General features: G+C 36.5%; 1 protein-coding gene across 1 annotated transcript; it reads right to left on the bottom strand.

Annotated features, from left to right (window-relative positions):
* Positions 1-6718: 6718 nt before the first annotated feature.
* LOC309440495 (pulmonary surfactant-associated protein A-like) lies at positions 6719-9462 on the bottom strand (the record flags this gene model as incomplete). Its single annotated transcript, XM_082054183.1, has 4 exons — positions 6719-7097; positions 7745-7822; positions 8609-8671; positions 9312-9462. The coding sequence occupies 4 exons, from the start codon at positions 9460-9462 to the stop codon at positions 6721-6723; spliced, it is 669 nt and encodes a 222-aa protein (XP_081910309.1). The 3' UTR covers positions 6719-6720.
* Positions 9463-17245: the final 7783 nt, after the last annotated feature.

Here is a 17245-nt window from a genome sequence, read left to right as displayed (position 1 = left end):
TGTACATCTGCAGCATGTGCAGAGGTAACAACCACAGAAGCGTATAGGTAACTCACAGAATACTTCAGGGGAAACTTATATCACAAGAAATTACAGTTTTACAGTACCACATAAATAGTACAGTTTTATCTGACAGAACAGTGACCTTGCAGTGAAGGAAAAAGCTGCTCTGTCCTGTAAGTAGAGAGGCCTCAACATGCAGAGCATTGCTGAAATGGAAATGCATTGCCATGCACTTTTAAGTTATTATCAGCTGAGAGCAGTTACTATCTAAGAGAGACTTTTAGGAAAGGCTGTGCACCAGTTCAAACAAATACTTGTGGTCATATCATCCCTGTGGTGTCAGGATGGCATCCCACTGCTGCAGCAAGGCTAACAGCTGAGTCAGTGAGGAATAGGTGCTTTGAGATTAGATGGGGAATGTCAGCAGTATCCATATTAGTCTAGGATGCTACTGGATCTAAGCAAGCCTAGACTACATAGGCATTCTGCACCTGTACCTTCATACCTGCCTCAAGAACTGATGCAGAGTCCTTTGTCGTTGGTGGTGTACCCACAGAAACCTGATTAATCCCTGCAGCATTGTTAATTGAGTTCCCTGGAAAAGGCACCAGTCATGTGAAAAATAAATAAGTACTATCCAGTTGTATGTACCTTGACAGAAGATGGCCATTTTAAATTTGCATAAGTAACCTTTGTTTAAAGTTTCTTGTTAAATATCACATTTCTTAACTTTTGAGTGTTTGACTTAATGCTTTTAACATTCTTTTGGATGAGGTTTTTCTAATTGTTTTATGAAAAAATAAACACAGAGAACATGAGACAAGCCATTACCTGGGGTCCAGGTGAGCTCTAGAAAAGGTCCCTGGCAGAACCTGGGCCTTTGCATCCATGGTGAGAACAATTTTAGCACTTCAGCTGCATCTGGAAGAAACTGCAGGTTGGGCAAGTGGGAGAAGGGGATGAGGCTTGGCCTCCATTAGTGAGTTTCACATGCTGACTGATGGCCTGGGAAACCTGGGGGAAGACAAAAGTTTTCTTGTGCCATGGACTCCTTCTGAGAAGAACTGATATAGATTTTATAAATGCCAAGCTTTTCTTCTCTTGATTTTCATCAGCATATTGATAAGATGGAGCAAGCTAAAATAGATATTTAAAAATAATTACATTTCTACTACACTTGTTTATGATTGCCTAATAGCATATTCTATATAACTATCATAACTTGTAAACTATTTTTTGATCTTACTTTCAGCTGCATATCACAGAAGCTCAGCAAGATTCAAGGATATAGATCTGATAAAGGACAAAGAATTTTTGAGTATTGAGGCAACTTCTTTTCTGTGTTTCCACATCTATCACTAAGAGGTTTGATAATTTCAGTCCTAGTGAAACAAATGAAAGATATTCCAAGAGCAGGTTCAGCGTTGCACAATATATACAAAACATGCTAAAGATGAAAGTTGCTCAACACCACGTTCTTAGCTGCTTCCAGAAATAAAGACACTAGAGCTGAATTTCAGTTTATGAAAGTGGGTGTGCTCCTTCCATGTTCCTTCCATTTGTCGGCCTGTCCTTTGTATACTTAACCTCCTGAAAGCTGTGGGGTGATTTTTCTCCACCATTCTAGTCACGCCTCACATAAGCTTGGAAATTCTTTGCTTATTCTCTCAGTTTGTATTTAAATGGCCTCAACCCCACTCAAAATTTCTGTTTACGTTGATTTTGTGCTTTTCCGCTGTTGCTTCCATCTTACCTGGCTACCACCTTGTCCTGTGCTTTCTGCATTTCCTTTACTCTTCCAAATCAGACTGTCCCCAACAGCTCCCTTATGCCTGAGAATATCAGGAAGAACACAGAGCATGCGGGACCTAGTGTCTCCCCTCCTCAGAGGAGAGCTGAAGCTATTTTTGCTGAGTTTTAAAAACAGGAAGCAAAAAATTCAGCAAGATATGGGCACCTGGGATAGTAAAACTTTAAGATAGCTTTTTTTCTTTTTTAACTATGAGCAGCATTTTAGACCAGAAAGTCTTAATTTTACCTGTAGGTAGTGTGACCAGCGCTCATAAATGCTACTGCCATCTTGTTCCACCAACTTATGTTACGTGTGAAGGACCCAAGTAGAGATCACTAGATGTCTCTGATTTGGCACTTGGTGCAGCTGAGCTGAAAAGCACAGAAAGAAAGTTTTGTGTTTATAACAAATAGAAAGGAAGACGATATCTCATCTCTTCAATAGCTGTTAATTGCAAAATAGCATTCTAACGAGAGAAAATAAACCCTCATGTTTATGACCCAGATGATGCTATTACTCCACATATGCTCCAGCTGTCCTCCATAATCTGCAGAAGGTGGTTACATTATTTTCTACTATAATATCGTAATTACCATTGCTGCAGCCTTGCCAAGGGTTAAGGTACCCTTGCTCTACAGTTCCTTTTGGCTCCTGAGTCATGAGGGCAGAGATGGGTGAAAGTTTCATTCTGGGTTTCACCTGGCATATCACCCTTGAGCCCGATTCTGCAAATCCCTGGTTTCCTAACAGGAACTTGAACTCACATCCGAGAGCCCTTATCAATTTCCAAGGTGCTACTCTAATATTCAAGCATCCTCTATTGGTTGTACTTTTAACCCAGGTATGTTTGTATAACTGTAGGTTAATATGATTTTATAACATTACATTTCAGCTTCTGATAACAAAACCCACTTGCAGTCTGACAGTCTCTTAAGTGTCTGTTATACCATTACACAATATTCCCAAGAACATTGTTTTCCTCTGATTCATAAGAGTTGTAATAGGGCCATTAGTCTTTCTGCCACTTCTCAGTGTGGTTTCAAAACCTGGCAACAAATTTCCTGGTGGCAAATATTTCTTCTCGTATTTGCACTTATTGTTCTTCTGAAGAAAAACCGCAAATAAATGTAAAGTGTATGATTAACCTTTCCCTGCTTTGTATTTGCAGCACTGCTAGGACATTGCAGCATCAAGTACTGGTATTTTTCCACCATATATGTTATTTTCTCTGGAAAAAAAAAAGAGAAGAATAATTAAATTATTCTTTAAATTTGGCTTCAAAAATTTTTTAAAAATAAATAAAGGAGGCACTGGCCACAATTTATACAAGATAAGGTAGCCCTGTCAGCCCATGTCATGTTCTGCTAGTTACTATGTTCATATAATGATGAAGTTGAACTAAATTTTCCCGAGAACCATGGTGTTGCTTTTTTTAAATAAAATTTCTACAAAAATCAGGAAGCCATAGAAAAACACTTATTTACTGTAATCAAAGGTGAATTTCTTTACATGTTGTAGGGATTGTCAGGGGTGGGGGAGAGGTTTTTGAGTACTCAAAATTGCTAATAGTATTTCTAAGCTAAAACACTAATTACGTTACATAGTTATAAAAGAGGATATCAGTCTAGACCAGAGAGAATTCTCTCTGAAAATAATATCCATAATTTTTATAGCCAGACAAAATTCACTGTTAAATATACTGTAATACAATTGTATTAAATTTCTCTTACATTATATGCAATCCTTTTCCTCTAGCAGAAACTGAATTTTTGTGACCTTTTAACTTGTACTAGATCTTAATTCTCAAGATCTGTTTTTGTAGCATTTGAGAAGTGAACAAGTTATTTTTGGAATTAAAGATTTTACAATTAGATTGCATTTCTGTAGAAAATTATTATAAATTAAGAAAAAAAGACTAACCTGTATTTTTCCTTGTCTGGTCACTGTGCACCAGGGATTATTTTTGCTCATTGCATTTTTAAGGAAAGATTTTTATCAAAATTATTTCTCCTATAATAACAGATTAGAGACACAATTTATTCTATTTCTCTTTGTGCCTGACGTCTGTGTTCATTAAAAAAAAATCAATACACAAATGCGGAATTTGGATCTGTCACAAAATTAGACTGAAATGCTTAGAACTGTTTTAAACAGCATTTGAGGGTTTAAATTGATAGGGTTATACACATACACACACAAACCCATCTAAAAGAACAAAATAATTATTTCTGGATACTTTTCTGTTCCTCTGTGGAACTGCAAAGAAAAATCAAGTGACATTCTATTATGTACATTAACCGTGACTTTAATTACCCACTATGAATCCCATGAGGTACAAATGCATTCCAAGCCTGTCTGTAGAATATTGGGGAATATTATTTCTTCCGCATATGATAGTTGACACTGGACTTCTGTTTTATTTCTGAAGTTCATCAAAGTTAGGACATAAGAGTCCATGCAGAAGAATGTAGACACAGTTTTTAACAAGAAGCCAGGAAACTGGCAGATATCACCGTGATAGTAATGTCTTCTGTTTTATATATGAGGCATGGTGAAGCTTTGGACACAGAACAAGGAGGGCGGCTAGAGCATAGCAAGAGAAGAGCTGAGTATGATGTTATATGGAGATATTTTATGAAAATAACTGAGGAGTTTGGCTCAATTACCTGAAATATTACAGATCTCAGTGTGAACCACAGAGAGGAAAGTGCTGCCTAGCAATTATTTGACTGGATCTAATGAGATTTTTGAGAATCCTGTGTGTGTTTCATTTTGTTTTTCTGCCCCTAGTAGTAATGCTTCAGGAGAAAAAAAAATTGTACTCTGAGATGTAGCCTAGATGCTTTCCTTATTGTTGTAATAAGGATTAACTTTTTACTGAAAAAAATAATCTTATTTTTCTTAACTGGATAAAAACCAGATGTTTTAAAATTAAGTCAGTTAGAGATACATATTATGTTGTGTTAAGCTACTTGTAAGATTTTACACATTAAGAATTTTAAAACAAGAGAATTGTATAGGCATTTTGTAAACCCAAATGTGATGGAAATAAGTAATTGATGAACTAGAGGAACAGGATACTCCAAACCCAGTTGGAGATCTATGTAAATGAACATGTGAATTTGGTTCTGATCATAAGATCATGTTAGTAGCGTGATTTTGTGTGTGTGTGTGTCCCCAACATGATAACTTCTTTTTCCAGGCAATCATCTTGCTCTAACAAAGAATCTGTATGATTGAAAGACTCAAAAATTACTAACAAGGTTTACTCATTAAAATACTAATAAATAAAATGCAAGAGGTGGATGTAGTTTTAAGTAAACTTTCAACTCTTTCTAACACATTTAGTGTAGCTGTTCATAGCTAAGCCTAGGAAAATGAAAACATATTAATTTAGCCTTATCTTTTCTTAAAGTTACCTGGGAGCCAGAATTTTTGTCATGGCATGATCTATTCCCTTCCCATTCAAAATTATTGTCCAAAATTGTATTATGGTCGTAAGTCTCAAAGAAAGATATTTTGTAAAGCAGGTTCACATCTTGAAATCTATTTAACATGGTACTGGGTGCACTTTTCCCATTTCAAAGTCCCTGCCCACCCCCAGATTAGCTCGAGCGCTGTTTGCAATGCTGGACATGAATCCTCCAATGCCAAAACCATCCCTTTACCTCCTGCATCTGAAGATGCTAAAACTTTCCTACTTGACAGGGCTTGAAATGACCATGTGAACTGATTCCATCTCTTCCTTAATGCAGGCTAGGGACAAGGGACAACACGGTCCAGGGTCAAATCTAGGTTCCTATGGGCTCTTTGCACAGAGTCAGATGTCAGGAGAAGGAGAGAATTAAATGAAGCAAAAGTGTTTATGCATGTTTTCTAATTCCAGATCTTCCTTCCCTCCCTTGTCCCTGTTTAAGTGGTGTGAAAATGTTAATGGATGGGCCCAAGACTTCCTCACTGCAAGGTAAGCATGTGAGGATTTGCTGCTTGTGGTACTTTACTGAGCCTTGACTGTTTCAGCTGCTCAAACTGAGTAGCAGTGAAAATACTTTGTGAAAAGACGCTTCTCGATCGTAGCAGATTGAGTCATGGTCTGACCGTGTGGTTGCTTGGTGTGACACCAGCAGAGAAATGGCTCATGTTTGAATTGATTAAACCAATCTTACCTACTTGCCCCAAATAGTATGTGGTTGTTCAGGGGTTTGGGAGAAAACAGGTGAGCTTCTAACACTGCAATGGTCATAGTTCTACGAGGGAATGTGATGTTCTAGAAACTATATGCAATCTTTGGTATTTCTATGTCTGCATGGATCTAATGCAAGGTTTATCTTAACATTTTATAGAGACTAGCTTCTGAAACTAAGAAAATTAATTTTAACTGGTACCATTAATATTTTTATAAAACAAAAGTTAAATACGGCTACTGAATGAATCAGTGCATGCTTCATTATGACACTATACAAGCAGTATAATGCAAAGAGACGTACAAAACCTGAGACCATAATTGCTCCAGTGAAGTCAGTGTCTGCTTAACTCTTTTAAGGCTGAAACTACTAAATACTTCCATTATGAAACCACAGACAATTTTAACTTCAGTCTTCTACAACATTCCAAGTCAAAACTTGGAATTTTCCTCTAATCTTCACAAAAGTACAGAGAGAGTCTGCCATGAAAAATCAATTCTGAACTATTCCCAACCCTCCAAAAAGAGAGAAACACATCAGATTAAGCATGTTTTAATTAAGTTAATCACCTACCACATTTGCCATTTTCTTAAGGATCAAAAATAGAATCACAGAATCTTGGAATACCATAATATGATTGATTCTAAATTTTCTGACATAGACTAATTGCAGAAATGCATAAGTCTTCAACACTGGATATTTCATTGTCTTTATACTCTAAGGTTGTTGAAAGGCCATTCTTCAAAATTCACAGATTGTGAGACGATGCAGGTTGCATTTTTTGTCATTCCAGCTCCCATCAGTGTACATCTCTACACATTTTTCTTTCCCTTTGCCATTAGGCTCATATTGGTGCCACTTGGTATAATTCAGAGGTGTGCCATCTATATACTTAAATTGACCTGAAGTGTCACATTCCTTAATGCCCAAGAAAGCATATCGATTATACCGTTTTACAATACTCAAAACAGCGTTATTCTCCTCCTCATTCATGGGAGTTGCAAGAGTTCCTCCAGCCTTTTTACAGGATTCTAGTGCAGATACAAAATCAACTTCCTTCCCATTGCTTGCAAGTATTTTCTCTCCTGCTTCTGTTATTTTCCCATTCAAAGCAAGCACTAAAACAGGAAAAGAAAAAAACTAGTTAACTTTTTTAAGCTCTTATAGCATATTGATGAGAAAACAAAGAGAAATCAAGGGAGGAAGAGAAAATTAAAAGTAATAAGAAGAACAGAGGAGGGAATAGAAAGGATGACCATTTGTCATTGTATTCTCCAAGACAAGGATATCTCACTAACATGTGCTACATACACTTTTAGCCCACTATTATCCCATGTACTCTCTAAAGAGGATCAACTTGTTATGAATTTGAACAAGTGAAACAGATAAATGATCATTTTTCTGAATTCCTTCTCAGGAGAAAAACAATTTACTACCTTCAACAATCTAGTTGGTGATAGATAAAAATACTAGCAAAGTGTTACAAGGCTGAGGAGTTCCCATGAATCCATGTGGAAAGTGCAACATCAGATTTTTTTGTTAATGAATCAAATTTGAATAAGTGAGCATTAGTGTTCCTGAACAAATATGCTTCTCCAGGGAAGATTAGTCCTGATGTCCCCTGCTTTGGATAAGAAAATTGAGTTTTGTCATACAGTATGATTTTCAAGTACAATTTCTTTCCTGCAAGTCATGATTTTATGATTATTTTTGCCTATTGCACTTAAAACTGATTGTGAGCTTAATTAAAAATATGAAAAATTACCGCCTTCAAGTCTGGAAAGTCTTTTTCCCAAATTTACTAAAATATCATAGAGCTCAGTGTCCGGAGAATTACGCAGACCTACACAGATGAAAATAAAAGTTATACAATCAAGCAAAACTAGGCTCTGCTGATAGGAACAATATCTTGGATAAAACTAATAATTTTGAAAACTTAACTAGAGCACAATATATTTTTTAACGTCATCTGGCATAAAATAAACATTTTCCCTGTATATTTATTTCCATGCTGTTGTTAACCTATATGAAAGCAAACAAAAGATGACCTCCAACCCTCTGAAATACTGATAATTACCCTCTGCACAGAAGAAAACAAATTTTTCTAAGTTGAAGCCTTATGTTTGTCATGTCTGTGAACATGGCTTTGCCAAAGAGAATTTTTTTTATTATAATAACAGTTAGGGAACAGCTCCTGTGGCACCACACCATTTTCTCTTTAATCTGCTGGGTGAATGCTTTGTGTTTGTACAGTGGTTTATTATTTCAATGGAAACCATAAACACGGGTAGGAGGGTTCCTGCATAGATCGTGTGAAATGCACTCCATCCAGCACTGCTTGCTAAAGATGGGAACTCAGTGTAAATGTAGATACTTTTAAATACAAATTTCCATGGGTAACATGGTCTTATATGTGGAATAAAGTTACTAGTGTGCTCCCATGACCTTGTCCCATTATTCACAACTAAAACAAATAGCAATGTAGAAGCACAAAATATTGCAACTCTCACTGCACTTTACAGTCAGTAAAAAGCGACATATTTGGCCCAATAAAAAGAGTCCATTTGACTGACAGAACATTACAGGGACACCAGGTTTTTTGACATGGTGGTCCCTTCTCATTTCTCACCGTGTACACAAGGAAGACCATTTCTAGGAGGCCAGATCAGGTTTCCAGAGGGTCCTATGGGACCTGGAAAAGAGAAGCATAATTTTCCTTCCAATTGATGTATATTCTAGGAACTTCAGGATGAAAAAGAACTTCACCTCAAACTGAAATGTGTTATATCTATGAGTAATTTTGACGGTGCTTTATCCTTGGTAATTGACCTGGAGAAAGTATTTCTACATAGAAAGATTACTCCACAAAGTGTGTTTCTTACCAGACTACTTTTGCAGACACTATCTTTGAACACTAGAGAAACATGACATAAGCCTTTTAATCACACTTGTATACACTGAAATAACTTCTTTTTTCATACTTAGAAAAGAAAGGAAAAGAAAAAGCTTTTGCTGTGGAAGAAGAAATTCCCTTTGGAGAATCAGGGGAAAAGGATGACAAAGATATATCTATATATCTATATATATATTTAATATATTATATGTTTGAGTATTGCTAGTCTGTTCATTTCCCCTCTTCTCCCAGAAGAGAGAGAAGGTGTATCTTTTAGGAGAAAAAAAATTAAACTGGCCATTTGCTCCATTCAGTTTTGCCTCCTCTGTTTAACACATCTGCTTTCTCAAGGACACATGTCCTTCTGTGCTAACTGGTTTTATCCACGCAGCCTTCATGACAAGGGTTTGTTGCAAAAGAAAAAAGGAAGTTTACTTACCTGATAGAGGTGGCTGCCCTCTCAGATCATCCCTTCCAGGCAGTCCAAGGATACCAGCTAGCCTGGGAACTTCTGGAAATTTCCGCAGTGCGTGGCAAGTCACTAGCAAAGCAGCTACTGCTGTGAGCACGTAAGATGAGTAAGACAACATGGTTGCTCAGGCCAGCTGTAAGAAAACCCACATATTTGTCAGGCAATGATTCTGTAAGAAATTGTGAACGTTGGCGTATATATTTGAACACTTATTTCTCTGCATGCCCCATGCCTTCTTGAAATATACGTTCTTTCCTTGTTCAAATAAAGTTTATGGTTTAGGCATAAGACATTTTGCTACCACTGCATAGCCTGTACACAAAGCTTTTTCTAGACTGATACGGATTAGTATGTTCATTACAGAATGACAGCTACACATTTGGGAGCAGGGAAGACAAATCATCCTTTTTGCTATCACTGACTATTTGTTGGATTAATCCTTGAGAAGTGACAAGTTCAGTTGTAACTAATAGCTCTTAAGCCATTAGTTGTCTGTAAGGGCTGTAATCACTCAGTGAAACATAGATGCATATGCTACCAACCTGAAAGGCACACAATCTGTTACAGTGGTGGTTGCAATGGTTTGGAGCTAGTTAGCAATCTCTTTAAGCACAGTACTATTTCAGTACATTTATTTGAAATAAGCAGATTGATAGAGTGTTTCATACATGTGCAAAATTTTAGAGCTCAGTTGACAGTCTGATCTTGTTTTGAACAAAATTCCACAAGCTTGAAAATGTCAGAGTTAGTCTTGTAGAAAATGTATTTTTGCTGGTTGGCAATAGGCCTTTTTGTCTGATTTTATCCTTTCAGATGTAACATTAAGTAGTGTTATAATCTCAGTGCCAAGATATCTTGAATAAAAAACACTCTGAAACTATAGATCATGGGTTTACAATGCAACTAGTGGGTATTCAGCACTGGTAATGCTATGCAGTTATAAAACCTGAACCAATGGACCATAAGACACTGTGGCAGGGAGATGTCCACTTATTGGCACCATTCTGTTAAGAGAGATAAAGAAAGGTTCAATATGTCAGGATAGGTATCCCTTTCTAATGAGATGACCATGATGGGTTGACTCACATACAAAACATATAATTTAATACCCATGACTTCACTTTTCTTTTGGTATGAATTAGAGAGGATTGTGTACTACACTCTCTTAAAAACTTCCATCTTTAAAAAAAGTCAGAACCGACAAGATAATTTTGATTGATACGTAGTACATTCTAAATCCATCTTAACTTAAAATTGAGAATAAATCTTGGTTGGCTTCAATGCAGCACAGTTACTAACACCTGAGCTCATCAACTGAAACAAGGAATTTTTTTCAAAGCATATATGCCAAACAGAATAAAAATATAAGTTTACTGTTATTACTATTTATTAAATGGATACACTATAGCCAGACCAAGCTTTTTAAAAAGAAAGTATTGTTCACATCTTCTGGACTGACTCTACCATAGGTGGCTTTTGACATTATTCCAGATTTACATCAATATCAACTGTTTTTAAGGGCAAAGTTCACTTGTTTTTCTAGAAGAAAGTCTCATCAAAAAGAATTCGGTGTGACATACCTTGGACATAAGAATATTCAGTTACATAATAAATGTCAGTGTTTTTCTGCTGCATATGGAATCTGTTTAAATAATAGCAGTGTCTGTCTGTTCCTCCTGGCCAAGAGTTTCCACTTTAATGAGTGGAAATTTCAAGTCCACCTGACAACAAATGTACTGTATTAAAAGTGCCATTGAATTTCATGTGTTGAATCTAAAGTGACTCAAGTTGTTTTCTCTTTACTATGTTGAAGGCTAACAGACACCTCTGACAATGCTGACCAATGACTCAGAGAGCAGATTAATAAAGTCTCTGACAGAAACCTACCTTACGTGGCCAGGAATACTTACATCCCGAGATAAGGAAACGCAATTACAACAGGTATTCTTTGTCTGGTGCTGATCGTTCAGGGAATTAAATTTGAATGGACTACTGCATCCAGCTCATAATTGGATTACAATGCAGAGTTAGAGTCCTGATCAGTTATATAGCAGAATGGAAAAAACAGCTCTTCAGTTTTAATCTCATTTTAATGACCTTCATCAGTCATTACAATCTGGTGTCCTTCAGGCATCTCCTCATCTATTAAAATTGCTAATATAAGCAAAGGAAAAAAAATACTAATAAAGGAAAATTTAATTTTAAAATGTAAATATGACCACAGAAGTTAAAAGGAACAGGTCTGCCTTCTAGCTGAAGTTCCTTGTGATTTATTAAAAAGAAATGCAACTTACCCTGCTGCTTCAAAGTGAAATGAAAGAGCAATTCATGCAAGTCCCCTTTATATAGTGTTGTGTTTGTCAAATGACACCACTGAAGCAGAGACTGGATAATGAGGGCACGAATGAGTCTTTTAGTTTTGCTTACACACCTGTTATGCAAATACTGTGAACAATTTTAAGAGTTGAGAAATTTCTCTTCTTTTATAACAGTAAAAAGCCCAAGTTGAAGAAATAACAATCTAGAACTAGCAAATAACTCCAGATTTATAGACACATACAAAATGTATAAAAATTAAAAGAAACTTTTGGTGATTCTAAGTGTTATTGTAGCAATATTTTTTTTTCTTGTTTTAAAGCGAAAAAGGCATATGACTGACCAGTGGCTTTTGTAGAACGAAAGTTGTTCTTGTTAATTAGGGAAGCACATTACCTTCCAGATAGTCTGTCCTGATAATCAGAATTCTAATCTTTGCTTCCCCTCTCTGTATGTGATTTACCTACCTTACCTTAATATCATTTTCTAGCTGTGTGTACCTTCAATGTTTCTGTGAGCATCTGGTCTCTTTTGCCTCTAAGCCCAGCAGTTGAAATTATTTCCTTCTGTAGTTAAATCAGGCAGTTTAAAAGCACCGATATTAAGTGCAGATTAGAAAGAACCCAGTAGGTAAAATACCTTGTTTCTGAATCCTGCAGCAGTTTGGGAACAGCACAGGTACCAGGCAACTCAGCACAATCAAGAAATGGCTAATCCTGTCTGTGAATGGCAGCAGAACTCTGGGGTACCCACAGCTCTCAGAAATTTCTGCAGTTGAAAGATAGGATGGAATTTATGGATGTGGATTTGGGGAAGTAATATTTTAAATGATTAAATGCCCAGGTTCTTGGGAATCTAACTTACCAGAACACAACCTCATGCAGATCCAATTTCTAGGCAACTCTGCAACAGCTGGAATGGTTAATACTGTTCTGTGGTATCACTGCCCATATACATCCTTCCCATGCATATGTATGCAACTTTAATACATGAACAACATGAAAAATCTTTGCAGATTTGTATTATTTCTTCCACCAGATTTGTATTATTTCTTCAGTTTATACTTGAAAGTATTGGAAACATTAAGCAGGGAAGTCAGTAGAGCCCCACTATTTTTGCCCAGTCAAGAAAGTGTGGCATGAGAAAAACATGGCTTATAATGGTTTAACATGTAGAAAAACCTTATAAATTATCATCTTTTACCAAAACTTTTAAAGAAACATACATTTGATAAGAATTCTTCTCCCATGAGTCATATAATACTTACACAATGGAAGCTGATAAGAAATCTGAAACATAGTCCAATGTGAGAAATTACTTAATCATTAGATTTACTTTTCTTAGTTATGCAGCAGAGAATTTGGGAAAACAAATATACCAGAATAAGGAAGAAAGAAAGTAAATATTTCTTTTTCTGCAGCCTAGCACCTCTGTAGAATAGCTAGGAAGCTCAGTATTCTGAAATTCACAGGTAAACTTGTGTGAAAATGGCTGAAGATCTTTAGCTGGGTAACAATGCACAAAACCCAGCCAGGAAACTGTAATGGTTTCAGGGAGCCCCAGCTACTGCACCCTTCTTTCTGTCATTAAGTAGAACAATAACATTCCTTCTGATGTCTCCTAATGCATTAAATATGCTATGGTGTTAATGCCAGTGAATTAAACCCAAACCCAACAATGGCCTGCTCAACGATTAGCAACGGAGAACTTGGCAAAAAAAGGAATTTTGTTTTCAAAGACACCAAATACCTAGAAAAACTCACTCTCAAAAAAGTAATTTGAAAACTGCCAAGGTGGTTTCAAAAACCAGAATCAATTTTGTGTAACCTTCAAACCTCTAATTTTCAGAAAACAAGACAAACTCTCTATTTTGCTCAGCACACTGTTTTGAAATGAGCTGATTACTGACAACCTTATCATAGGCCAATCTGCATAAACCTACCCTGCACTCTCTAATGCTAAATGCAGTGCTGTACAGTCACACTAGTTTATTTTAACAATTTGTGAGACATTACTCTCAAATGTGTCACTGTGCTGCAAGTTCCTGATGGCAGCTCTCTGAGCTTGGCCTTGGCACGGCATCTATGTGGTAAACAGGTGTGGTCGATTTTCCATCTTTACCTTCTTCAAAACAGCAGTCTTTTTTAAAAATGTATTTGTCTAGTATTTGCACTGTAATCTATCTGCTCTGTTGCTACAGATCTTAGAATCATGCAGACTTAGGTGCCTATAGACTCATTAGCATCAGCTTAAGCTCCCATCAGAAATACAGGGAACTAAACATATATCACCTATTACATAATGAAACAACCCAATGGGTAAAGTGCTGCCTCCTCCCTACCTGCAGTTTGATTTTATTGAGACAAATCCAAACAAAAAAACATAGGAAGGTCAACAGTCCCCCTGCCTCTGAAAAATAAGGAACACTGATAAAATTATTTTTTTGCTATTTTACAGTGCATTGATACAGGAATAGGATGAAAATGTAGAGAGTGTGGTACCTTACTACACTGCTAACAGAGAAAGAATACAAGTTTTGCTTTGTGTACATCTTGAAATTTGTATTATTGCTGTGTGTACGCTAGACTCATGCCACTTTAACTTGAGAATAAGCATCTTACAGGAAGAATGTAATTGCCGATGAGACATATTTATGAACAAACATGGTATTGGTGACATGCCGTCAACTTAATAATACACTGTTATTTTGGGGAATGGATCCCAGTGCAGAGGTTTCTAGGTTTAAGTGTAAGCAGGTGGATGGAAGAGAATAATGCTGAATACAGATTATAAAGTTCCTAAGCAGAGGACAGCAGAGATGAGGAACAGAACTTGGAGTAGTGGATTTTAAAGAGCTGGTTCCACCAGACTGTAGTGAACAGCCCTTGCATAACATTGTTTTTATAAAGTATAGGAAAGACAAATTCAAACCATACGATCAAGAAAAGGGGTGGCTAGTTTTTTCAGAGCTTTTGTTAAAAAAACAGGTATAGCTCTCTCCTAGCAAAACCTTAAAACCTTAAAACTATGTTAACAGAAGGACTTACTTGTTCTTTATTCTCAGATTATATCCAATTCCTTCTCTCTCATATACTTGAAGCAACTGATTTAAACTACAGGTTCGTGGTCAGCATACTACAGGACACCAGCAAAGCGGCCTTTTGGATGATATGCAAATGTAGGCAAGTGGCTAGACAAGTCATTTGACTGAGCCACTACTTCTATGCCTTGAAAAAAAAAAAAAGAGAGAAAATCAACTAGCGCACATTAAAACAAAGGCAGGAAGCAGCTCCTGCTTTGATGTAACATGGCAGATTTTTAGACGCAGCCATCTTCATTCCTTCAGGCAGGACAAGTACTCTCCCCTTCTCGTATTGTCTCTCCAGGCTTAGTAAAAATGTAACCATATTGTAATCAGCTTCTGTCTTGTCCTTTTAGAAACAAACAGAATCATCTCATTCTAACTCACAACCTAATAATGATTTCCAGAAGGTCTGTATTTAACCTGTTTCACAGCTAGGGAAACTAAAGTTTAGAGACATGCTATCATTGAGCATCGTTGGGGAAGTACATTTTTTTCCAAAAGCATCAATTCACTTTTCTATCCTGTAGTCCATATTACTGACTCTAGAATTTGTATTTTTCATACTAGGCATGTAGCCCTCTCTGAGAATACTACACAATAGTGTGGGAGATGATTGCTAATTCTTGGTTAACAACACAGCAAAATTACCCACTTCAATATCAATTAGCAGTATTATGATGAGAGTAAATATTGCCTTTTTTTTTTTTTTTTTTTTTTTTTACTGGAAATAGTGCAAAAAGTAATCATAGAGGTGTCCTGTCATATTGTGTTCCCATGGAGATGAACTGTGCCATGTCCCTCCTCTCAAAAGTGGTAATATAATAGAAAGCAATTTATGATTGAATAGTCACTGGCCAACATTGCCTTGGAAACATACGCTTGCAATTTATATCTTGCCCTTATAAACAACCACCTGGCCCTTGTTATCAGTCTAAAATGAAGATAATCTAGCCTGCAGATAGCAAAAAATCCTGCTAAGCTGTTATTACATTGTTATTGCTGGGAAATGGCCCAGTTAATGTCTCACTGATAAGTGTAACAACATATATATTCAAAAGCATTGTCAACATTTTATTTGCAATTGAAATTCAAAGTCCTCGGGAGAAACTTGTTATTGAAAACACATGGCAGAAAATACAGAGTTACGAATGAAAATAATAAACTAACCAAGCTGCAGTTAAGGTCTGATGGTCACAGTAAATGAAGCTGTTTGGCATCTTACTGAAGGGACCCCAACTGGTAATGAATTCCCAGAGAACGCCACATCTCGTGGTTGTTATTGCTGTTATGAGCTGCAAATTAAGACAATAGGTATTACAGAATTTCATTTTGCACAGAACTTTTCAGGACATTGAACACAAAATTCTGTTTTAGCTGATAGTGTGGTTTGAAGCATATAGTATTTAATATACTGAACCTGTTTTGTAATGGCACATTTTTACATCCTAATTAGTGCAAAGGCATAGATGAACAACCATGGCAGCTTCTGCCTGCAGATCTCCGGCAGCTTTAAACCTACCACACCAGGCACTGCTGACGGGAGAGCTACAGCACTGAGGTGCCAAGGAACAGGCATAGACTGGAGTGGACAAGAAAGTAGATTAATCTCCTTACTTTTCATTGATACCCAAACTGACTTGAAACTACATAAGGTGCAGTTGTCACAGAGGTTTCAGTGTAGAAATATTCTTGGAATACTCCTGTAAGGGACTAAGAGAAAAGAAAGGCTCAGCTACATACATGCATACATACATATATATATATTATATATATATATATACACACACGCACATATATACACACACACACACACACATATATATATGTATACATGTATAAACCCTTTTCCTTTCACCCTGAGTATTTCCCTGACTGTAGCTGGGCATCTGGAACAGAATACTCTAGAGCCCAAATACTTAAGAGAGTTATTTTGTATTTTTCTGCAGTAATTTTGTTTGTTACTGTTTTCAAAAATCTTAGACTAAAAATTTTATTGCTATTTTGAAATATACTTATAGTCTTTCTCTACAAACCAACTTCCTTGCTGAGCTCCTTAAAAGACTTTGCAAGCCAAACCCTTAAAGAAAATAAACACAACTGGATGAAATTGTTTGGATTTTCCTATATATTGAGGTATAACAAACCCAGTGTTCTACTAACAGAGATACAGATGATGGATTTTACTTCATATTACCAGTTGGGTAAATAAATAGGACAAAATTGAGGATAAATTCAATAGAAGTATGGCTTATTTCAAACCAAAGTGGCTTTGTTTGCAATACTTGTTGCATCGTTTTAGCGTATGTTTTGAGATGCTTCCAAGAATGAGGACTCATGTGTTCACCATCTTGACATAGTCAAAATGGCAAGATTTGAGCACAGAAATTCTTCTCATCCAAAATAATAGCTTAAGGCCTATGTCTGGCACCCTAATAAAAAGTATGACCTCTCCCTGCAAACATGTGCCATGTTTATATCGTTTATAGCCTTAGATCATTGT

This window comes from Streptopelia decaocto (assembly GCF_964273445.1).
Source record: "Streptopelia decaocto genome assembly, chromosome: 5".
NCBI classification, from domain to species: Eukaryota; Metazoa; Chordata; class Aves; order Columbiformes; family Columbidae; genus Streptopelia; species Streptopelia decaocto.
This window is presented reverse-complemented; position numbering and strand designations above follow the sequence as displayed.